General features: G+C 34.6%; 1 protein-coding gene across 6 annotated transcripts in view; it reads right to left on the reverse strand.

Annotated features, from left to right (window-relative positions):
* Positions 1-25,430, reverse strand: part of Phf14 (PHD finger protein 14) — a 199,169-nt gene that overhangs the window by 119,234 nt on the left and 54,505 nt on the right. For all 6 annotated transcript variants that reach the window (XM_034519007.2, XM_034519006.2, XM_034519005.2 and 3 more), the window contains 9 exons: positions 22,395-22,506; positions 21,379-21,516; positions 16,234-16,380; positions 15,453-15,723; positions 15,032-15,138; positions 13,902-13,997; positions 12,532-12,635; positions 10,528-10,659; positions 2,337-2,505 (listed from right to left, as the gene is read on the reverse strand). In XM_034519007.2, the coding sequence (XP_034374898.1) occupies positions 2,337-2,505; positions 10,528-10,659; positions 12,532-12,635; positions 13,902-13,997; positions 15,032-15,138; positions 15,453-15,723; positions 16,234-16,380; positions 21,379-21,516; positions 22,395-22,506 (1,276 nt within the window). The remainder of the gene's footprint in view (positions 1-2,336; positions 2,506-10,527; positions 10,660-12,531; positions 12,636-13,901; positions 13,998-15,031; positions 15,139-15,452; positions 15,724-16,233; positions 16,381-21,378; positions 21,517-22,394; positions 22,507-25,430) is intronic.

A 25,430-nucleotide genomic window follows, 5' to 3' on the forward strand; every position in this document is an offset into this window, starting at 1 on the left:
TGATATTTTTGTTCTTCCTATGGGGTTGTAAACCCCTTAAGCTCCTTCAGTCCTTTCTCTAACTCCTCCATCCATCGAGAACCCAAGTGCTCAGTCCAATGGCTGGCTCAACTGCAACTATTTTAAATAAGAGTTTAGGGCATATTTTCTATTTACATCAACAATTTACATTTCCTCTACAGACCCATAAAAGCTGACCTGAAGTTATGACGTTTTAGGAAAGCTAACTTTTTTTCCCTTGTGACAAGACACACTTATTTCAAAAAATAAAAAACTATATCCTTATGGGAGATAAATATTTTGGTTTAGTGCTGTCATTTGTTTTGTTATTATATTTCATTTTAAGTGTCTTTCCTATTTTAAAGTTACAGTTGTCTGAAAATTTCCATTTTTAAAAACACATAATAACTTTTATTTTTTTATACTTGAAGTCTTTTTTTTTTTTTGGTTTCTCAAGACACAGTTTTTTTGGAACTCCTCTCTGCCTGCCTCTGCCTGCCTTTGCCTCCCAAAAGAATGTGCCCCACCATGATAGGCTTTTTGCAACAAGAATTTTTTAAAGGTAGACCCTTTGAAGATGGATATGTAACTCAGAGATCCTCCTGACTCTGCCTCCCAAAGGTTGGGAATAAAGGCCTTACACCACTATGCCTGGCTATTACTTGAAAAGTCTTCAGAAAGTCACTTAGATTATTTCATTCACTTATACTTTAAATGCTATAATGTAATCGATGAGGCATATCTGTGAGTTTTTCTTTTAGGAAAACCAAACAGTTGTATTTGTAATCATTACTAGTTAAAGCACACCTGGCCCCACCCGCCCTAAGGCTTTTCTATATAACATGGGCTGCCCTCACACTTTATTCTTCCTGTCTCAGCCTCTCACATCTGGTAATGCAAATGTGTACTATAATACCTTGCTGGACTTAATATTGGATTTCAGTGTAGCCTGAGATTTTTCCATCTTTTAATGTAACAGTTGTATTTTTACCAACTTTTAATTTTCCTGTCACTGTTAATGAAAGTGTGAAATATTTTTTTTTTCATATTGGACATACTAGTCTCTCAAACTTTTAAGGAAAATACATATTCATAATGTATACAGAATAATCATAACATTCCTTTGGCTTCAATCTTTCATTTCAAAACAATATACCATCCAGCACACTTAATGTCTTTAGACATAAATGTGCCAGAGCCCATACGTAGAGGTCAGAGGACAATCCATGGTTGTTCTTTCTTTTCTTTCCATCTTATTAGACACAGAGATGAACTCTAGTGAAGTGCAATAGTCTGCAACTCAGCAAATTTATACTACATTCTCTAAATGCTCCTTACCATACTACAGAAGGCACTTACAGAATTACCTAAAACAAAAACATTAATAGAAAACTAAGGAATGACCAAGAGAAAAAAAAAAAAAAAAAAAAAAAAAAAAAAAAAAAAAACACAAAGCATGTTCTATTCTTCCCACAAGAATAGTCAAATTAAATGAATTATAGCTATATGGGTCTCTATGCATTAATCAAATTAGTAAGGGTTTTACTGAAAGCTCCCAGGGACTAAACCACCAACCAAAGAGGACTCACGGCTCCAGTTGCATATATAGCAGAGGATAACCTTATCTGGCATCAATGGGAGGGGAGACCCTTGGTCCTGTGAAGGCTTGATGGCCCAGTGTTGGGGAATACTAGGAAAGTGAGGTGGGAGTGGGTGGGTGGGACAGCACCCTCATAGAAGCAGAGGGAGGGGGGATGGTATAGGGGTTTTGTGGAGGGAAATGGGATAACATTTTAAATGTAAATAAATAAAATACCCAATAAAAAAATAAATACATAAAAGCAAAAAAAAAAATCTGTAAGTGTTAAGTATGCTAATGTTGGTTAAAAAAATTAGGTCACAGAAGAAAAAAAGTTTGGCTTCTCAATTCACACAAAGACTCAAACTTGACAAACTAAATGCTGTTCATGAATACACAGGTTTGAAATACAAAGGGAAAGATTAAGGACTGAGATATATAAAGCCGAGATGAAAGGTAATCTCAACAGGTGAGCTTGCTGAGGGAGGCAGGAGTCTACAGCTTCAGTAACGTTGTATTTTAGTGGATCAGTGGTTAGAATGGTGATCACTATTAGGCTTTTTCCTGAACCTACAAACTAGATGCTCAGGTAAGTATAATACACTACATAATATAGAAAACTGAATTCATACAAATATCCAAGAGCAATATGGACACTTGATTGTCATCTGAGTGCATGTTTATGCTATAAAGCCTTTATTTGCTTAAAGTTTTTGTATTGGAATGTCACTGAGACCAATAAATGAAGAATAAATACCGTGTTTCTTATTGGAATCTTCTTGGGTTCTGGTGGCACATCCTGAGGAACAAACTTCACTGGCTCCTTAATCTGTCTCCTTGATCGTTTGGTTCCATCTGGCAAGGTTTCCATGGCCATCTCGGCTTCCATGTCGCTGCTCCCTGCCTGGTCGCACTCTGAGCACTGCCTGAACAAATTTTTTATGAAAAATTAAGGTTATAGATCTCTTACCTTCTGATTTTAGTATAGTTCCTATAAATATAAAGAGTACTCATACATAAATACACACTCAAATACAAACAGGTCATGTGATAATGACAAACAGAAACATACCCCTACTCCTGCAAGAATGACTACCATTGACTATATTAAAAAAACAGTCAGTGTATACACATATTATAAGAACACATGTAACAATGCTGTTGTGAACCAACATAAGTCATAGATCAATGACTAAGAAGGTATCTGTAAGCCGGGCAGTGGTGGCGCACACCTTTAATCCCAGCACTTGGGAGGCAGAGGCAGGCGGATTTCTGAGTTCGAGGCCAGCCTGGTCTGGTCTACAGAGTGAGTTCCAGAACAGCCAGGACAGGACTACACAGAGAAACCCTGTCTCGAAAAACCAAAAAAAAAAAAAAAAAAAAAAAAAAAAGAAGAAGAAGAAGGTATCTATACTTTGGAAATAATAACTTTCTTTTAAAGGTGACATATATTGAAAAGTCTTTTAAGGACATTCATTCTTTTACTCCTTTACCATACCTTTTCATTGTATTTAATGACACAGTGTGCTAAATATACCATCTGGAGAAAACTCTAGGAAAGATCTGTGGAGTGTTGGAGAAAATAGTGATTTTACTCAGTAGACCAAGTAAAACCTTAATAAAATATAATTTAAGAGAAGGATTAATAAGTAGTTTTCGAAAACTGTGATTTGTAGTACACTATTTATGATATTTACTTTATGTGCTGATATTTGTACCTTCAAGTGTAACTTAAAATTCAAACATCTCTAAACATTTATCACTTAATTCACTCTATCAAAATTTGTATTTTTGATATACCAATACTATAGACTTAGATTAAGCTTATTTCTTTTTTTAATCTGAGATCTTTAATGGATCAGGGATTGAAGAAATGGTCAACCAATGACTGGCCCAACCTGACAGCCACCCCACAGGAGAGGGCCAGTTCCTGACAATATTGATACTCTGCTATGCTTAAAGACAGGAGCCTAGCATAACTATCATCAACTATCATCTGAAAGGCTTTATCCATCAGCTGATGGAAACAGATGCAGAGACCTGCAGCCAAATATTAGGCAGAGCTCAGGGATATATTTTACTATATCCTGTGAAATAATGGGGGATGGGATTGAGGGAGATGGAGGAATCAAGGAAAACACAAGAAGACCTACAGAGCCAACTATCATGGGGCCAAGGGGGTTCACGGAGACTGAACTACCAACCAAACAGCATGCATGGTCTGGACTCAGGCCCCCTACACATATATAGCACATGTGTAGCTTGGTCTTCATGTGGGTTGCTTAACAACTGGAATGGGGGCCCTGTCTGACTTGAACTCTGTTGCCAGCTTTTACATCCCCTTCTCCTAGCTGGGGTGCCTTGTCTGGCCTCTGTGGGAGAGGATTCAATTGATGCTGCAACTTCATGTGCCAGGGCAGGTTGGTACCCAATGTGGAGATTCCACTTCTTTGAAGAGAAGGGAGAATAAAAAGAGGGTGGAAGACTAATTCTTGGAGGAGAAGAGGGAGGAGCTGTGATCTGGATATAAAGTGAATAAATGAATAAATTAATGAAAAAAATCCTGACGTTTTTTAATCCTGAGTTCCACAGCATAAATACAAAGTACCATTTGTTTTGCTGATGCAGCCATATTAACTGATACAATCTAAGTTAATATGTAAAATGTAGATTTACCTTTAAATTTCTATTTAAGTATAATGTTAACAAAAAATTTCAACATAAAAATAAACTGACTAGTGAGAAAAGCAAAACCTTACTTTCTAATGCATTACTTAAAATTTTGTACAGGTATGTTGCTAGAACAACTAAAGGTGTTCCTTAGATTAACAAATTAGCACCAAAATACAATCAATAATAAACTAAACTGCTATATATTTGTCTCAAATAAAAATATTAGTAAGTAACGATGGCAGAATTCACATGGTGAAAATACTCTGAATAGAATTTACCAGGAAAACAAAATTATGAAAAACTGTGAAATGTTAGGTTCTTGTTTTGTTTTTTGAACATAATAAAATGTCATTGCCTCTTAAATGAATAAGCCTACAAACAATAGCAAATTCTGACTCAAAGTATCTTTCTTTTCTGCTTTATATCCCTAAATTATACAAACTAATAACAAATTGATCATTTTTATGAGCTCAACGAAATGTCAAAGCTTATCAAGCTTTCCAATCCTGTGTATGTGTGTGAGCACACAGGCAGGCAATTCTCTCCGTACATAGAGGGCAAAATATTACCTGACTCTTCATCTCAGGTCTCCTATTGTCTTGTGGCTTACTAATTAGGCTACACTAACTGACTAGCAAGACCTAAAGATCTACAGTTTCATACAGATATTTCACTTGTTTGGTTTAGTTACCCCAATATATGATATATTATTTGTGGCTATTATAAAGGGTGTTGTTTCACTAATTTCTTTCTCAGCTTGTTTATCATTTGAATAAAGGAAGGCTACTGATTTATTTGTTAATTTTATATCCAGACACTTTGCTGAAATTGTTTATCAGTTGGGAAAGTTCAAAGGTAGAATTTTTGGGGTCACTTATGCATACTATTATATTTGCAAATAGTGATACATTTGCTTCTTTTTTGCCAATTTGTATCCCCCTTGTCTCTTTTTGTTGTCTTATTGTTTTAGCTAGAACTTTGAGTGAGATATTGAATAGATATGGGAAGAATGGGCATCCTTGTCTTATCCCCAATTTTAGTGGGATTGCTTCAAGTATCTCTCCATTTAATTTGATATTGGCTTAACTATGACCCATAATTGTTCCTATCTGAAAGGACTACAGGGACAAAAATGGAGAAGAGCTGCATATTTTCCCAGCAAGTTGGAAGAAGCTAAGGTGGGAGGAGTAAGAAAAGAAAGAGGAGAAGTAAGGAGAAGGAGAGGAAGAGGAAGAGAAGCAGAGATATAGATGCCATGGATGACGACACATGTATCGGGAAAAGTCCTGGGTAACAGCTTATATCTAGGTTAGTTAATTGGTTAACATTTCCATGTGTGTGGGCATCTTGTTATTGAGCATTACCAAACATATAAAGCCTCTAGATAGTCATTAAGCATTAGAGTCTCATTTTTTACCAGGTATCTTGTGGATGGCAGGATGGTCTGGGCTCAGCCCAGCCTTTTGGAGACAGCATGGAAGACTGGCAGAGCCATCTCCCATGCTGGCGTCTCGTGGGTGACAAGACCATTGTCTCTGGCCACCTGAACCTGTGGACTGAGCCTGTGGACTGAGCCAGTGGCCTGAGCCCCGGCAGCAGCAAGAACATGCCACTGCTCGTGACCTCAGGCCTAGCCTAGTCAGGAACCTGACTGCTGTGTAACACAAGCAGATTGAGTGCCATTTTAAAATATTACTTCAATAAAGAACCTGAGGAAAAGGAGGTTCAGTGACAGGCCCAAAGTGTGATCCAGCTCAAGGGGAGGTCCCAAGGCCTGACACTATTACTGAGGCTATGAAATGCTCACAAAAAGGGACCTATCATGACTGCCTTCTGATAGACCCAACAAGCAGCTGAAAGAGTCAGATGCAGATATTTACACCCAACCAATGGACAGAAGCTGCTGATCCCTGTGGCTGAATTAGGGAAAAGCTGAAAGAAGCTGAGGAGGAGGGTGACCAGCAGTCTCAACCTGGATCCCTGAGATCTCTCAGACACTGGACCACCAACCAGGCAGCATACACCAGCTGATATGAGGCCCTGACACATATACAGCAGAGAACTACTAGGTCTGGGTTCAGTCAGAGAAGATACACCTAACCCTCAAGAGACTGGAGGCCCCAGGAAGTGGGGAAGTTTGGTGTAGTGGGGGTTGGGGGATGGAAACATCCCCATGGAACCAAGTGGGGGTGGTGGTGAGATATGGGATGTGGAACAGTCAGAGGGTGGAACAGGAGGGGGATAAAATCTGGAGTGTGAAAGAAGACTAAATAAAATTTAAAACAAACAAACAAAAAAATCAAAACATAAAAAGCTTGGGGGCAGGGATCTACACTTTCTGCCTTTCCAGTACTGAAATTATAAGCATGCACCATGATCAAGTCTAGCTTACAGGGCTTATGGATATAAAATTCAGGTCATCATGCTTTTATGGTAAGTACTGTATCAACTGAGATTTTCCCCCAATAGCCGTTTTGCAAATATATAAATCCCTATAATATAAAAACATATATTTCTGTGGAATCAAGTTTTCAAATGAAAACATTTGTCATTTTATTTTTACTTTTGTAGCTACTACTTATCATTACAACATACTGTTTAGTTGTCATTCCCAAGCCCACTAAAAACTTGTTTTAGAACATTCAGGCAATAAAACGCCATACCATGAAACCACAAAACACTGAAATACTCAAAATATCAAGAAGATTTTGTAACTGACAATTCAGAAAATATGTTCCAAATTCAAGGCAGCTGCCACAAGTCATGTCATATATATTTATACAAATAGAAAGTTTTCATTCTTTCACCAAGATATTGAAAACTGTAGTCTTCACCTTCAGATATCTACATAATAGCCTAGTATAAAAGCCACAGCATATCCATTCAATGGACTCAAAGAGCACTTTAAGGAGAAGTGATGACTGCCTTGGTAATGTCAAAAGCATGTGCCTGAATTCATTTAGTAATCTATGGCAATGCTATGATACACAAGCTTATCAATGAAACTTACTTAATCCTCTATGTATTTACTTAATGTATACATTCTATCACAGATGGGTCCTAGTCTTGTATCTCTTATACCAAAAAAAAAAAAAATCTTAAGATAATTGAAGTAATCGAAATTATTAACTGTCAGTGCTACCTCAAAGAGCCAAATACCACTTAACAAAACCCCAACACCAGGCAGCAGAAGCCCTCTTATGATCTGTAGGCCAGGGCTGTGCAAGAGACTTCCAAACAATACAGGCTATTGTCATTGCTCTTGGTTGCTCCCCAGAGGTGGAAGGTAAAGCTTTATTGCTGAAAACCCCATGCACTTCAGACATAGAGCCCAGAGGCTGTGACCTGGACCTAGCCTGAGGAACACTTTTCACAGTGCCAGAAGGTCCCATATGAGCTTCTAAAGGAGGGAAGCAAGCAACAGTCCTAGTCACCTAGGACGCCTATGAACCATAACAATGACCAATATGGCACAATAATCTTAAGGGCAGAGTAGTGGCACTCATAACTTGGCAATAACCAACAACTCTATGATGGACTTAAGTCCTATTCAAAGGGATGACAATCATGCCACCTTCTAGAAACCTAACCAACTACCCAGTGCTAACAAAGTCATAGATCTTAGGCCAGAACCTACAAACCAACACTTTCATATACGAGCAAAATCCCTAACTACATTCTAAATATTTGTCTTTAATATTCATAGATAAATGTAGAACCTCACAAAGAAAACTCTTAGTAATAGACAAAGGCCAATATAGAAAAACAAATAAACAAATAAATAAATAAACAAATAGAATTATGAAGCCCAGTCACAATGGATACTTCTATAAAACACTTCTAGCACATAAGACTCAGGGAACACTGAAGAAGATGGAGTAGAAAGATTGTAAAAGGCAGAGTACCAGAGAGTCTGCTTTGAGACTGTGTCTCCTAATGATGCCAAAACCTATGTCCATGAGGTCTTATCAAAATGATTTATTAAACATAAACTGAATAAAGATAATAGACATGCCCTAGTGAATAGGAACAGGAGTGGGAAAAAAACATACTACTTACGGCAATGAGGCCTACACAAAGTACTACAGGCAACTAAGTCATTCTGAGACTGGGAGACATAGTTTTCCCCAGGCAAGACTACATACACAAATTGGTTACCTAATAGCAATGATCAACTATGGAAACATTATGCATACAAATAACATTATACAAACTGAGCAAGTTATATATAGGAATATATATGTATAAACATTTACATATGGAACAATTAATGATAAAATAGTCTATGGATTTGAAAGAGATCAAGGGAAGAGTTGTGAAGGAAAAAAGAAGATGGTGATGTAATTATATAACTACAAATAACAAAAGAAAACTGTTTTTAAAGGTATTACATCAAATAGAGTTTGAACACTAAATGATAAAATTTCATGTGAGCAATTATGCAAAACATTCACTTTCATGTTGAAATACCTAGAGAACCTTTTTAATTTGCTACACTGTTTGTCTATCACCACTGTCACATCATCTTTTAAAAAATAATTTTCAAATTATGAAAGGTTATTTCTGGGTAAGATAGCACATGAAAAATGTTCCCCATGACAGTTCAGGGAGAATGTCATATACTCCAAAAAAAGAGTCAGAAATTTATCAAAGTAGTGACCATTCATCTGAAAAATGCAGAGTAAAAGACTGGGATGTACTGAAAAGAAATAAAATATAGAACTCATAAAAGCAAATACCACATGTTTTCCCTTATATGTATATATCTAAATTGTGTGTGTGTGTGTGTGTGTGTGTGATAGAGAGAGAGAAGGCCACACATCTATATCTTCCTCTATCACTTTACACTTTATTTGTTGCTGTTGAAAAAAAATTGTTTTACAATATATTCTGCTCATGCTTTTCCCCTACCCCAGCACTTACAAGAACCACTTTATGTTTTGAGACAGGTCTCTACTGTACTTGAACTCATAGATCTGCTATGTGATATGAGCAGAGAGACCTTCCAGGATCGTCGTGTTTTTGCTTTCAAGGGCTAGGATAACACTCACCAGAAGCCATACACAGCTCCTTATTCTGGCCATAGGGATCCAAACAGGTTCTCAAAAAGGCACAACAAGCACTTTAACCCACTGAGCCATCTCTCCAGGCCCCTGAATCCATAACCTTTTTAATAGATTACAACTCAAGGATTCAGCTCGTTTTGTTTTCTAAAACAACTAGAACAATAATTTTGCATAAAAATATTAAACACAGTTTTTTTATTGCCTGTATTCCCTTTTCTGAAATAATATGTCAGTTTTGTCTCTTCCTTGGAATAATTTTAGGACAAAATTCATTATAGATCTCTCTGATACTTATTGTTAACAGCCAACTTGACAGAGTCTAGACTCACCTGGGAGATTCTAAGGCTAGTCATGTGGAGGATTATCTGAATTAAATTCACTCATGTAGGAAAACCCATCGCTAGTGTATGACCTTTCTGTAGTTAGGAGATAAGAATTCTTCTGTCTCGACATCCTAGCCATGAGGGCCTGTACTGTAAACTGTAAGCAAATATCAACTCTCTCAACCTTATGTTGTTTTTGTCAGGATGTTTCATCACAACAACAAGAAAAGACAATTTAAGAAAATATCTGTAGTGATTCAACATGTCTAAGTCAGTGAAAAAATAATTACAAATGTTTGTCAGGGCTGGAGATTTTAAGTTGGTGTATTTACTAAACAAACCAAACTCCAGGGTTTGATTCCTTACACCACATAAACTGAGCACTGTTGGCACAGGCCTATAATCCAGCACTCAGAAGGAGGAGGCAGGAGGTTAGGAAGTTAAAAGTTATCCCCAATGACATAACAACTTCAACATAAGACTGGAAAATGAGATTCTTTCTTAAAAAGAAAAAAAGTTTTCAAGATTTCTGAATTTTCAAACAATGGGCTAATGAAACTTAAAATTCATTTGCCTTCAAAAAAATAAAGCATTTGAGAAATATCAAATCATAAAATGAAAATTATAAACACTGAAAAGCTCTTGTGCCTTATGTAAGGACACAATACACAATACACAATCCTTATGTAAGGATGTATACATATCTAAGTTTAAAAATAATAATTCATTTCTACAAAATTATACTTTACTCATATAATTTAGAAAGACTTACAAATATTCAATTAGAATGTGAAAAAAATATTTTATGAATTAGTGATACAACACAGTCCTACTGCTAAGGCTAAAAGCAAACTAATTCTAACTATTTTCTCTCTGTTTCACTTACCAATAACTGTTTTTCGTCTTTCTAGGCATCCTTGTAAGAGGAGGATCAAGACAGCCGAGATGATAATGCAGTTTACAGGTGTCACACAGTAAAAGAAGATGCTGATCATGGTTCTTCTTACAAATGCCACAACTTTAATAAAAGTAGCAAGTGAGAGTTACACTGACGACCACAGTGACACGGTTCATTTCTAACAGTTCTGAGTTCAAAAGCCTTCATCTGGATTATTTTGTTTTCCGTGATAGCATTTATGGTCCTTTGAGGCTGAATCTTGCTATATGGACCAGGCCGGCCTTGGCCTCATGATCATCTTGCCTTATCCTCCTAAATATGTTGTGAGTGTAGTGTATGCAAGAGCACCCTGCAGTACTCTATGTTTTTCATGGAACCCATCGTTTTATCAATACCAACTGCTAGTTCGAGATAGTGTAGAGAATGTTATAGTTTATTTCTAATATAAACTTAAAAGTTCTCTAAAGATAAACTATTAAAAAATAGGGATATTGAGGGTATGCATTTTCAACATAGCCCTCAATTCATACTTAAAATTCATTTAACAATAGTTCAACTTTTCTTTATAAACACAAACTATAAAAAAACATAAATTGTGAAAAATATTCTAATTTTAAAAACTACCTTGAACTTCTAAAGAAATTCTTTCATCAACAACTTTGTTTCTGACCATAAACTGCAAACCTCTCATACACCCTTAAAGATATAAAAAACCCTACATTTTTATATCTATTTTCACAAAAGTCAGAGCTTCAATTTTTAAAAACGGCATACTAATTTATATATTCTAAACCTCAAAAATTTTCATACAGTTAACGCTTCTTGTGAGAAAAGGCAATTTACTTTTAAGAAAATGAGCACCGTGGGTTGAAAATTTAGCATATATTTATACTGAAGATGTACAAAATGATGGGAAAGTTGTCTGAGAGATTAAAAGAAACAGGAATGTACAACAAATCAAAAGAATTAGATTTTTCAAATATTCCTGGAAAATACACATGTAAAGGAGCAATAATAACAAAAATTAATACTTGTAACAACAACAAAAACCCATGAAAGTTAAAGAATACCACTCTAAACATATTTTGAAGCAAAAAAAAATATTGTTATGAAACTCCAATTTCTGGTACTATGCCTAATATCTTCCAAAGACTCAACCACACCTGGGAAAACAATGCAGTAATGCACTAATGTTTATACTAAGGACAAAGACAGTAATTTGCTTTTCCATAGCTCACATCGATACACATGTATGCAAGCATGTATGTTCATGTTATTTTTATGTTACTTATAGCACGTAATATATACATGCAAGCACAACAGCATTTTCTAATCTCTCCCTTAATGTGATTAATACATTACATAAAAAACTTATTTCTTTGAAATGAGGCCTTTATTTACATTGAGAAAATGGTATTGTAATGTAAAATCACTACGATGATCAATTTGCTTAAATATTAAGTACAGGAAGTAAATAAGAAAACTATGTCTGGAAATAATTATAGCTAAGCCAGGAGAGATGAAATTAGAGAAAAGTTAAAATATAAAATTCATCATCTTAACACACTACTATTCATCACTACCTAAATCAAAAGCAAAATTTCACACTCACTCAAGTAAACTATAAATGATTACATATTAATTATGTTCATTAACTAATAATTATATAAGTACTGGTTATAATTAAATTTAAAATATTAAATTTAATATAACAGGCACAGATTTTAAACTAAGTTTGTAATTTCCTAAAAAGAATGCTGTGTTCCATTGAGCTTATAAAAATTTATTCTCAGTTTCTTACAAGATACATGATTTATCTTCCTGAAGAACAAGTATCTCTTCTTTCAATCTACAAAGCATCAAATGAACCTGAAACACTCGTAAAATTCTGAAATGGACCAAGATGAGTTTCGTACATGTAAAGTAACTTCTGACTAATACATATTAGTTGAAAAGTAAACACTGTTATTTTGTTATAATTTCATTACTTACCTATAGAGCACTGTAGGAAGAGTAGATGTCTTCTGTGTGCCTCCTTCTTTTTTACTTGGTTTTCTTTCCTTAGGTGCTCGTAAGATTGCTGGTACGTTCAACTTCTAGTGATTGAATAAATATAGTACACGCTGTTTTAAAGATGAAGTACAAAGCAGCATTCCCCCCACTTGCCACTAAATCTAAGTAAGCTAGCATTTACAATGGCAAATCTGCTTTATATTACTAAAAGGAAAGAAAACAAATTGCTAATCTCAACTACATCTATTATAAAGCCACACCTGCATAGTCTCATTAGTTCTTAGAAACACATTAAACTTTATGAAAATTATACTTTCACTTGAAAACCTTAGAACAATGAGGAAAGTAGAGGAGGCTTAGAAATCTAACACAGTATACTTAAAAAACAACAAAAACCCACCAGTGCGCTTCTTTGCAATATTCCAGTTACATTGGTGTTCTACAGGTTAATTAGAAAAATTATCTTATTGGACCAAACTCCGTGAAAAAGCAGATGAGATTCTCTTTGGTACTCTACTAATCCATAGTATGCTGGCTTCTGAGACAGTGAACATCTATCAAAGTCACATCTTAGTGCCCTGGTGAGCTCACATCTGTTCAGCCAACTGGAACAGTATCATGAATATGATACACGTGTCTGTGCAGACCGCCTTCACACAATGCAATTTTCACTCCTCTATGAAGTTACTTAATAAACAAAAATGTCTTTTACAGTAGATAATATTTAAACTATAGAGGAAATTTCTGTGAGAAAAATATAAACCCAGACAAAACAAAAGCTAGATCAGCAAGTAATCTCTTACACTCCAAGTTTCCTTTTCTAAATATCAAATATAAAACACCATTATCTTCCAAAAATCTACTAGCTACCTATTAATAGGAAAAAGAGTTAATATGTCCAAAAGCAACTCATCATCTTCACCTTTTAAAATCAATTACCCTTTGTAGTACCAATAACATGCAATCTGTTTTAAAAAAAAAAAAAAAAAAGGACTGGGAAGGATAAATTGTGACAAAAATCTAATACCACTGAATAAAGAATATACTAAGAGGAAACTCATGCTTCATATCTTAACACATCAAAAGTGACAGGTCAATCAATTTGAGGAAAAGAAAAAAAATTGCCAACAAGATAGCTGATGAAAGAAACAAATTAAGTTATAGGTTCTCAGTAGTCAGTGGCTGCCAGTGGTCTGCAAGTATTTTAGACAGAAATCATTACCCGAGGGTATTAGCTTCTGATGGAACACAATTACTTAATTAGCAAAGTGACTATTGTGTAGGAAACATGTACTCTGAAAGCTCACAAAGAGAGCAAGAACTGAAGAAAGCAACTGTAAAAAACTAACCTGCCCTGTAATTCGGCCAAGTAATGCCCATATCCCTTGCCCTTCACTTCGAAGTTTCCCATTCAGATTTTGCAGTTCCTCTAACGATTCACAAAGCTACAAAAAGAGTAAGTTAAATTAGTAAGCTTTTATATGTATAAATATAAATAAACAAGAATATTCACATTTATTTTCCATTTATTATTATATACTCAGGTCAGACAACTACTGAAAGACAAAGATATAATTATTGCTAGTATGGTGAACATCCTCAAGAGAAAGTAAACATTTTCTTTTATGTTTTTTAGTTATGATGCATATATAGTTTGGTCACATAATTTGACACATATTTTGCCATCAAATCTCTTTTGAATCCCATTTCTATCACTTCTCTCATGAGAAAACTAAAAATCCCAAAGGTTCTTTTGACTAAGATAATATAACTATCAAAAGTCTGCAGATCCTGTGACTTTATTCCCCATAGTCTTTTTACTACAATGTTGCTGATTACTGGATGTTACTTCCTAGTAATTTTATAATTTTAAGTGGGTAGTGTTTTTTAGAACAATAATTAGATAGTAGTTTAAATATTCATGCTACTTAGAACCTAAAACTTCAGAAAGCTCTTGCTTTATATATTAGGCAGGAAGAAATACAATAAAATTTTCAATTGGAAAACATTTTTTTTAAAAAATTAACATATAATCTTAAAAAGTCTACTAGTTTAAGATTGGGTTTTCTAATTTTCAACAACTAAAAAAAAGATCTCTAATGCTGTTTACATTTGAGAATACGGAGTGAGGTGAGCTGTGTTAGTTTTAAGCCCTAACTCTAAGCCCTGATTACTATGTTGCCACGCACAAATTATGTAACCTCTTCAACCCTTGGTTCCCACCCCTAAGAACATGAGCAACAGTCATAACTAAAGACAAAGAGAAAATTACAGAGCTTTCTATGTGTGAAGGGATCACAACTGTGCCTGGTAGAAGAATGCACTCAGGGAGAATGACAGTAATGAAAATGACGATGAAGGTTGGAAAAGAGCAGAAGAGCTCTAGAATTTCAAACTGAAACACAGAAATACAATAAAATCACAAAAGAACTATAAACAAAATCTACTAAGTGATACTGTGCATTTGTAGCCAACGTACCTTATTATATTCTACATGAAGCTTTTCTTGCTCATTCTCTAATTTATCCTTTATATTCTTTTGTTCAGCCATATTTTCCTGAATTTGAATCATGCGCATATTTCTCTCTATTTAAATTAAATATCCAGTTTTACTTCAGTAGAAAGTAAAGGCTAATATAAAACATACACAAAGAAGCAAACTAGCCACAGAGATGATCATTTGGATAAACTTACATTGGTCAAACAATTTTAAGTATATTTAAGAAAAAACATAGCGATACATTAGCCTAGAATTTACAAAGGCTACAACTTAAGAAAATAAAATGCCTCTGACATATACAATATAGTAATGATTTTCTAAAACATTAATTGCATATCACATTCTGTCATTAGCAACTTATTCTCAGTGAGACTGTGTATGTATCAATGTCTATACTGACCAAAATAGTAATTCACAAAGTCAGCAGTGAGAGCTGGCTGCTTATGTTTCCGCCTTCCATCCACACTAGAACTAGTATCTGAGTTGTCCACTGGAAAGATATCTGTACTGATTCCCATCAGTTCTGCTTTGCGCATAAGCTTACGAATGGCCGAAGCACTACTTGTGAGTGGCCTGGGTAGCTTTTCCCTTGGAACCCAGGCTTGTGGTCTGGTAGATCGAGCCAGCTCTGCCTTGGCACGATATTGCTGCAGTCGAGCATTGATCCTTGCCTATAAAAAATTCAGGCAGTTTAAAAGAAAATAAAATGGAATATATTCCTAACTTTTACTTTTATGCTTAGAGAAGATAACAATACTAAAATTACACAAGTAAGGCAAATCAGATTTATCACTGATCCTGAAGAGGTCGTTCTGGAGTTGCAATAAATGAACCCACAACCAGTAACAGCTGCCCCGAGATGGGGTCCTAGAGCTCAAAGAAGAAACAGACACATGCTCCCATCCCTAACCAAGAAGTAATCTTCAATTGATAACCATTTGCAAATACAAATTTTTCAGTATGAAACACTTTACAAATGACTACACCATTGATTCAATGAAACATCATTTCTTCAGAAACAAATTCTACTTATGTCTAATCACAAACCACTGCTTTATTAAGTACATTTTAAAACTACATTTTATATACTAGACCTCAGTTTTAATCACATGTCAACAGAAAACACATGTGAGATCTGAAGGAAAAAAAAAAAACAGTAAATTTAGGTGTGAGTCCCATACCTGTGCTTCAGGAGACAGCTGTTTTTCTCTCTCTTGCAATGACATTTTACAATAGGATTGTAGAGCCAAGTAGTTTTTTCTTTTCCATTTTCTGTCTAACCTGTCTGCATGCTGCTTACAATAAGCAAAAAATGGATCTGCTATATCCTAAAAAAAAGAAAAGAACGAAAGAAAAAGTACGGGGAGTAGAAATTTTACTCCAATGGGCATTTTAAAAACAAACTATCAATAAATAATAGTTTCCTTTTGACAAATCTCTTAGTGATGGCTACATCAATAAAATATTGAGGAAGCAATTTTCACACATCATGATAAAAATTACTGTATTTGAAATGTAATCTATCAATCTCAAATTACAACCTTTTTCCTTTTTTCTCTTAAAGGCTTTTGCTGAGGTTGGACATAATAGCTTACCCACGTAGCACTTGCCTACCATGAGAAAGACCTAGGTTTGATCCCAGTACTACAAAATAATAAAGGACCATATTAATTGCAAAATATTGATTAAAATGTTAAGTTACTTGGGTATGTTTGTATACTTCATTAAAATTTGTAGTGTAGTATCTAAATTTTAATAAACTTAGGGAAGAATTATGAACAAATGCTAAAGTTAAATATCATAAATACAAGTTATAGTAAATTGTAATTGTATAGTAAATAGGAGTAACAACAGTCATCATAAGTAAGTAAAAACAGATGAGGAAGGTCAGACACTGTCAATAACAAAATTCAGGTATTGCTCCTTTATCTTTTTATAGCTAGTATCTTACATGGGAACATGATACTAGCCAAAAGGTACACTATAATTCACTTGTCAGGGTAGTCCAAGGGATTCCCAAAACAGCCTATTTCCATTGTCCTCAGTTGTCTCCTGGAAGCAGAAAATAAGTCTCTATTGGTGAAGATACAGTCTCATATACTTCAGTCATAGGCCCCAAATAATCGAAGCTGGTTCTGAAAGACTCCTTGATGACTAGCTTTCATGGTACTAGATAGGACTGTGTAAGTTTCCACAGAAGAGAAGCAACCAATATTCCTCCACAGCTATGATGTAGATTTATGAACTGAAATGCGGACAGCATGGCATGATACCTTATCTAAGAGTGCAATGATGGAGTGCAAACTAGTGGTAGCCAACAATCTAACTAGACTGAAGGTTGATTCAGCAAGAGGAAAATCATGTTAGGTATTAGAAACCAGGGAAAGATAGGGATCTTAGCGGAGAACCTAAAAATACCAGTTTACTAAAGCAGCAGCATCCTAACTACATTATACATATTTATCTTTACACCTACAGCCAAATAGAGATCTCACCACTCATCGATGATACATCTCCTTACATTAGACCAGAGACAATTACAGAAAACCACAAGCAATAGAAATGCAAAGAACAAGTGACCATGTGATGCCGAGCCCCAAGTGATGCATGTACAACACAACTGTACATTAGGCTCATAGACAGAATTTAAGACACAGTGGAAACAATAAGAATAGGAAAATTTCCTTTAAGATTTCATCTCCTAGGAATGTCAGGGAAGTTATACCCATGAAGTCTCATCAACACTGCTGCCTAAATAAGACCTGAACAACAATGACGCCAACTTATTCTCATGCCTAAATAGATGGGAGAAACCACATGGGACCTCAACCCTAGACAAAGAACAATTAGGGCACTCAAGGAATGTAGAGAGAAGGAGAAATAGTCTCTGGGCAAGAGCACCAAGTGCTCAGCCCTGAAATCATACATACATACGGATAACAGCTTTTCGAGTTGTTGGCCAGTGAAGTCCCAAAGACATCCAAATATTACAGGTTTTTGCCACTGCTCTATTACCCTCCAGATTCTAAAGGCTAAGTCTCTATAGCTAAAGACAATAGAACATGAAGTCACAGAATGTAGATAAATCAAGCTGATATTGACCTAGAAGCTTCATTCCTACTTCAAGTGGCTGGACAATATATTTCTGCTGGTGCAACTATGGCAATAATTCCATGAAAACAACCAACCATTTTCAAATTGCATTTAAGGCCCACCCCACAAGTTGGAACCCATACCATAGCTGGGGAGGTGGGAGGGTAGGGGAAGGGGAAGGGGAAGGGGAAGGGGAAGGGGAAGGGGAAGGGGAAGGAGAAGGAGGAGGGGGGAGGGTAAGGGGAGGGGGAGGTGGAGGAAAAATGTTGGATGGGTATGGAAGTATGTTCAGAGGTATAGCTTGGAAGAGTTTGAGACGAGAGCCAAATAAGATTAAAATGTAATGTATAAAATTCTCAATGGAGTAATAAAAATATGTATTAAAAATCAACAGAATCTACAAATAACTTTATACTGTTTTAGAGACTATTTTCTAAATATTATAATACTGTTCAATACTACTAAAATCATATTTTAATCAACAAAAATTACTATAGGCTTAGTAAGACTATAATATAAGTAACCTTAAAACATAATATGAAACATAACATAAATTTCTGTGTTCTGGTTTATTTTAACATCTTTGAAAATCACGTTATATTTAAAACATGACAATTTAGCAATTCTTATAATTTGAAATATTTTACAAAGTACACAAAAAAACAGGTAAATCTTTAATGGAACTTTATCAATGTGGAAAGCAATATATTTCAAGACTATATAAAAAGTTTAAAACTATATCACTGGATGAAACTGAGGTGTTTAATTGTATTTTTCAGGCTTTCTTTTATGATCTGCATAAAGTAGCTCTAGAAAAGTATGACATCCAACGTGATAAACAAGTTTAAACAAGAAAATAAATGCTTTAAAGAAACTAAAAGGAAAATAAAATTGAAGCTAAAGGCAATAAATCTGCTTTAATTTGAAATGCTTAATTTTAAAATCCTCAGGTGGGCGTGGCCACACATGCCTGTAATCTTAGCACTCAGATGGTTGAACAAAAGGATCACTGGAGCTACCACTGCCTACAAAATGAGACCCAGTCAGTTAAGGTGTGTGTTTATGTGTCGGTGGGGAGGACACCATTATATGTATCCAATGTACATGTGTACAAACATAAATAACACCTCCATTTTAACAAAATAAATATTGTCAAAAGCAAAGCTCACTGACATCCTAACTACTCATGCAAAGTTTTGAGATTCTATAAGGAATCCTTTATAAATTTCCAATTCTCACTGGCTGCAATGACACACATTTGTAATAGCACTGAGAAGGCTGAGACAAAAGGACAGTGAATTTGAGACTAGCCTGTGCTGCAGAGTGAATTCCATACCAGCTGGAATATATAGTAAGATCCAGTAGCAAAAAGATCACAAAAAAGTTCCAATTTTATTAAGTGTTTATAACAACTAGAAACCTGTGTAAACATGCTTTATAAAAATACAAAAATCAAAACAAAACACCCAAAAAAGAAAAGGAAAAAAGAAAAAGAAACAAGAAAAAAACCCTCTTAGAGAGGGCTAGGTGGAATCATACATATTTACCCAATTGACAAAGGAAAGCACAATTTCAAGTTTCCCTATATGTTTTCCCCAAATTAGCTCTTAAACATAGTGACTGCAAACTAGTGATTATGTTTGGTTTTGTATTAATCTCCATGCCTTATGATAGGGAGATGCAATCTCCAAATCATTACTCATCCCAGTGTACTCCTGTTTTGCATATTTTTTACTTAACTACCTAACATAGTCTTTTAGTCTTTTCCAAAAAGGAACATGTATTCTGAGTGCTATGCAAAGTAACCCAAACTATCTTATATAAAAGGTAAACCTCTTAAATATAAACCTGAAAGAAGGTCTCTATAAAAGAAACAGCCTGACTATGAAGTTCAGTTACCCAGAAGTAGACACAGAAGAACTTAGCTTCTCTGGTTTCACTGTGACACACACAGCCCGATCAGCCCTACTGCACTGCCCTTGGCACCTCTGCCCATTAGCTAGCACATTAGCCTTGATGACCCCAGCCCTATGCCTCAGTCACACTGCTGTGTCTGCCAGGAGCTGTGAAAATGTTCAGTGTTCACCCAGCACTCACTCAAAGCACAACTCCTCAGCATCAAAGGTTAGAACAAAATTATAAAGGTCAAAACATACCATTTCTCTTTTAGATCTACTAAAGTTGAAATAAAATACACCTTCAAGCATTTTTCTGTAAATTTTTCCATTAGATTACGTATTTGCTAGCTAAGATAAAAGCATAATAAACATTTTTATGAGAAAATAAAATTTTATATAAATTTTATATAACAAATAAATAAAATAGCTTGCATACTATCAGAAAACATCATGAATGCACAGAAAAAGTTTACCGAATAGGTAATTTTCTCTCCAGAAAAATCACGTAAGAAATTAATTACACCTGCTCTTAAGACTCTTTAAAATCCTTTAAAACTTATTGTGAATATCAAAGAATTTATGACTTATACTTTTAGAAACTTATCACATGAATTAAAACTTAGAATACTCTTAAATACTTCCTAACTTAAACTTATTAAGTAAGCATATTTTTGTAATCAAAATAACTACTATAGCATTAGGCAACAAAATTTATGAGAAAAGGCTGCAGTTTATATTTTTTTAACTCTACCTTCATAACATAAAAGGAGGAGTGTCAAAACTACTACCATAGTTAAGGTTACACTGTTATGTTGTGTGTAATCTCTAGAAACTTCCAAAGCTTAGAACTTAGAAATACATATTTTATATTGTTACAAAAACAATTTGAAGCACTGAGTTCTAGAAACAATTTAAATTTTTAAGGAGTTCCAAAACTACACTTCATAATCAAATAATTGCTTAATCTAAAGCCAGTAAGCCTGAAAAAATGCTAGGAAGCTAAAACTGAACACAAAGAGAGCAGTATTGCCTTAAGAAAGTTTCATTCTTCTGTATAAAATCTGTCAAATACCAACACTTCAAGACACCTTGCATTATGTTTTATCTGTCAGAACTTACTATAACACTTCTGATATACTTTCCAGTGTGCTATAACTAGTTTTAAGACTAATAAGACTCAGTCATTTACTATTCAAAAGTGTAAATCAGTGGTCTGGTCAAAAACTTAAGTATCAAGTTTCCCTAACGCTTTATGATTGCTACAGGACACAGCAGACATGAGAAGTCTTCTGAACACATTTAGCAGCCAATACTTAATGAGGTAAATAAACATACCTCTTCTGCTGCTGCCTCTGAAAGCAGGCCTTCCTTCTGGGCACAGGTAACATGAAAATAGGCTCTACACATGCCCGCATCACAGCTAATGCAAACTCCAGTTCTAGCAAAGCGGGGATCTTCACAAAAGCTACACTCCTACAAAAGTCACAGAAAAATTCTCACAGCAAAAGTATTTCTGAAACAATACTAACCTCTCATGAAGAATCCAATAAATATTTAAAATACTCAAGAGACACAGAGCGTCAATGCAAATAACTGCAGGTAAGCTGGGTTTTCCAATAAAAAAGAAAATTCTTTATATAGTTCTAATCACTCTAAATTAAATTGATATGATAGCAACAATAACAAATAATAGTACTATATGAAGACTTAGGAGCTAGTCACTTAGGCTTATAAATACTTTACACACACACACACACATATATATATATAATCATTTTACTATGTTGAAAAAATTTGATCATTTTTTTCGTTACACTAAACAAAAGTTGAAGTAGTAATGAGCTGACACATGTTCAAAATAAATTAAAGAGTGGTTATTATATTCTTTTTCTTAATCTCAATAAAATTCATTTTAAAATTAAAGTTGAGAGATTTCATTTGATCCAACTGAGTGTAACAAGGTTTTCTCTGGGTCCTAAGGAAAAGAAACTGTATCAACTAATATCCATTTTTACAGCAAGGGTTATCTGAAATTAGACTAATCAATAAGCCTCTGGAGAAACAACTATCAACATATGATTCAAATCAAGCATGGTGACCCTATATATAGTCTTTGAACTGAGGAAGAGGCAATCTCATGTCTGAAGCTGACCTGAAATACAGTGAGATATTACTTCAAAAATACAAAAGCAAAACATAACAAATTAATAACACAATAATAAATGACCTAGTGCTAAGAGCTCCTCAAGAAGCATGCTTACTAATCAACACTTCTGTAGTACCATAAGCTTAAAAGGCTATGTAAAGAAACAAAAAACCTGAATTTTAGTTAATCATAAAGTTTACCTTACCTTGGCACCATATTTAGAATAGTTCATTTCTGTTAATGTTACTGGTCGTAATTTATCAATATCTCCAAATGCTACTCCAGGAACATATAGGGCACAAACGATGTGGACCCATCTATAGGAGAAAAGACATAATTCTGCTATCAAATGCATTCCTAAAATTCTCACGTAAAATCTGAACATAAAGTATCTTCCAACTTAAAATAGTATTGAAAGCATTCTATTAGATTTTTTTTTAAATCCTCCTCTGAAGACTCTTAACTAAACTACAGCATACATAGAGAATGATAGCAGATAATTAATCACAGAATGCATGCCTGCTGTGAGCATTACCTCGCTAGAAATCTAGTCAAAATGGAGATTTAGGAACCATAATTGCTTTTCACTTAAGATTCACAGCACTTTGGTCTTATCTGTTATTCTTAAATATTTGCGTAAGACTGCTATTCAAGGATAACAAAACATCACTTTCACATTCAACACAAGATATGCACATTCATTACTGTGAGTACTTTTAGAATTAAAGATTCTAATTTAAGAACTAGGAAGTTATTCTGCAGTAATTAGGTTAACTTTTCTTTACTGCTACTTTTCCCCCCAAGGGTGTTGGATATCCCTAAGGGTATATTTTAAAACAGTTTTGGTAGAAAGTTTAACTTTTGATGGTGGCTGGGAAAAGGTACAAAACAGTGTTATAATGATGCAAGAATGTCATGTTTTCATTCAGCGCCTCTATTCCCTATATAGCCTATGAACTAAAATTTACAAACCCACCTACAACTACATTGTGTAAAGTCTGCACAAGGCTTTAACACTTTTTAAAATATGTTCACTCTCAGCATACTGAAAAAACAATGAATTGGTTCTAATTTCCTTTAATGCTCTGAGCTATTAATTTTATTATTATTATTATTATTATTATTATTATTATTATTATTATTATTATTATTGTTAATCTGTTTGCTTGCAGACAAACAAAATGTTGAATATCTATGTGAAATGTAAATACCATATTTGCATCACTTGTATAAGAAAAAGGATAAAAATGAGATTGCAAATCTCTATGAACCTTGTGACTATACTGACAACTTTTGCTTTTTATCCTAGTTTAAAAGGTTCTGGTTTTGTGATGTACCGAGTTTTAAAAGACTAAGACTTAATCATGCTATAGAAGTATTCAGGAAAACAGTTTAAAATGTTTATCATTTTTGTTGTACAAAAACCCCACAGTTCTGAAATTTTCTTGATAGAACATTTTAATCCAACCTTCCATATGCGTCCTGTGGAGTTCAGTATAAAGATAGCATCTCAATGAGCAGTCACTTTCTCAGTGTAATCTGTGCAGTTTGCTCATGCTCACTGATGTATTAAATGCTGCCATTCTCTACAGGAGTTTACCTTTGATAAACCAACAGCTGGCTGCTTGCTTTGTACTGACCTTCTTAAGATGTGCAGTGAAGATCTCAACTGCCATTTCTGTGTGACTGGCACACAAATGTATCATTTTGCTCAGCTATTCATGAGAACACCAAAGTAAGTCCTTATTAAAATAAGTATCAAAGTCACTGAAAATTATTGCTAACACAATTCTGTTCGTTTGAGCACTTTTTGTTCACGTATTTTAGAACTTATGTAATTGTATTGGGAAATCAAAACAACAAGAAAATCTTCCTTGTTACTTTACCATCCATTTTGCTTGGAGCTATGATGACAGATGTTGGTTGGGAAAAGGAGCAGAAAACAAGTATCACAAAACCACCAAAAGACAGAGGCAGACTGTCATACTAGAATGGAAACTATCAATGCATTTGGTTAAATTTATATATTGTTTATAGTCAGGCAACAACCAAGTAGTAATATACTTCTTGAAAAAACTCTTATGTCACAATAAAAATTATATTAATGGAATAATTTTGAAGAATTTTTTCTGTGTAGTATATTTTCCTCATATTTAAAAATATTTTAAAAATATCTGCAGAATGTTATTTCTATTCCTTCAACACAGAACCAATGATTAAGTGTCTCTTAGGTAAAGAACATTACAGACTATCTGGAACTTAGATACAGGTGAATGTGAAATGATTAAAGCAGTGTTTAGTTCACTGTCTTTGCTTTAGTAACATTTGCTCAATGAAAATTAAAGGGTCTAAATGTTTCCTATGGATGGCAAATTGTTCTCATTTGCAAATCAAGAAATGTTTTCAAAGGGCTGAATATTTCAAATATAGCAAGTCTAGAAAAGGAAAGCAGTAATGTTTAAGGAATCTGCTGCTCCCGTCCTTCTACTGCAATGGCTCTCAACTGGTAGGTTATGACCCCTCTGGGATCAAACAGCCTTTTTAAAGGGGTTACCTAAGGTCATCATAAAACAAAGATATATACACTATAGCTTAGCAGTAGCAAAGTTAAAGTTATAAAGTAGCCATGAAAATAGTGTATGGCTGGGGTCCCCACAATATGAAGAACTGTATTAAAGGGTGGCAGCATTAGGAAGGCTCAGAACCACTATTCCAGTGTATCATAATGCTTACTAAAATGGAAAGAAGACCAATGAATCTGAGCCATATTGCACTGGAAATACACAAAAAGACAGCCTACAAAGGTGGTAAAGGAAGATGACTCAGGCTCTTCTTGTTCCCAGGATGGTCACTCAGTTTCTCTTGCTTTTCTTTGTTAAATAAAATATATATTATTTAAGAAGTGAAATAAACATTTAGATTATATCATACACAGCAATTTCCACATATGAAATCACTTTGCATGTAGAAATTGTGAGTCACGTCCATAGAGGAATGTCTAGTTAAATTATTGTAATAAATCAGTTTTAAAACATCTTCAGCCCATCTATACACCACTCTTCCTCTTCCTGGGCTTCCTACATGAAGATGAGAATACAAAAGGACGTATCCAAGTTTTATACCTTTTTCTCCTTCTTGGTCTTAAATCAAGCTAGCATTACAATGCAGCAAAAGACATGAATGCCCATAACTTCTACTCTAGCCTACATGGGACTATGGACATGAGCAAGTATTTATAGAC

This window comes from Arvicanthis niloticus, chromosome 15 (genome assembly GCF_011762505.2).
Source record: "Arvicanthis niloticus isolate mArvNil1 chromosome 15, mArvNil1.pat.X, whole genome shotgun sequence".
In the NCBI taxonomy this organism is placed as follows: domain Eukaryota; kingdom Metazoa; phylum Chordata; class Mammalia; order Rodentia; family Muridae; genus Arvicanthis; species Arvicanthis niloticus.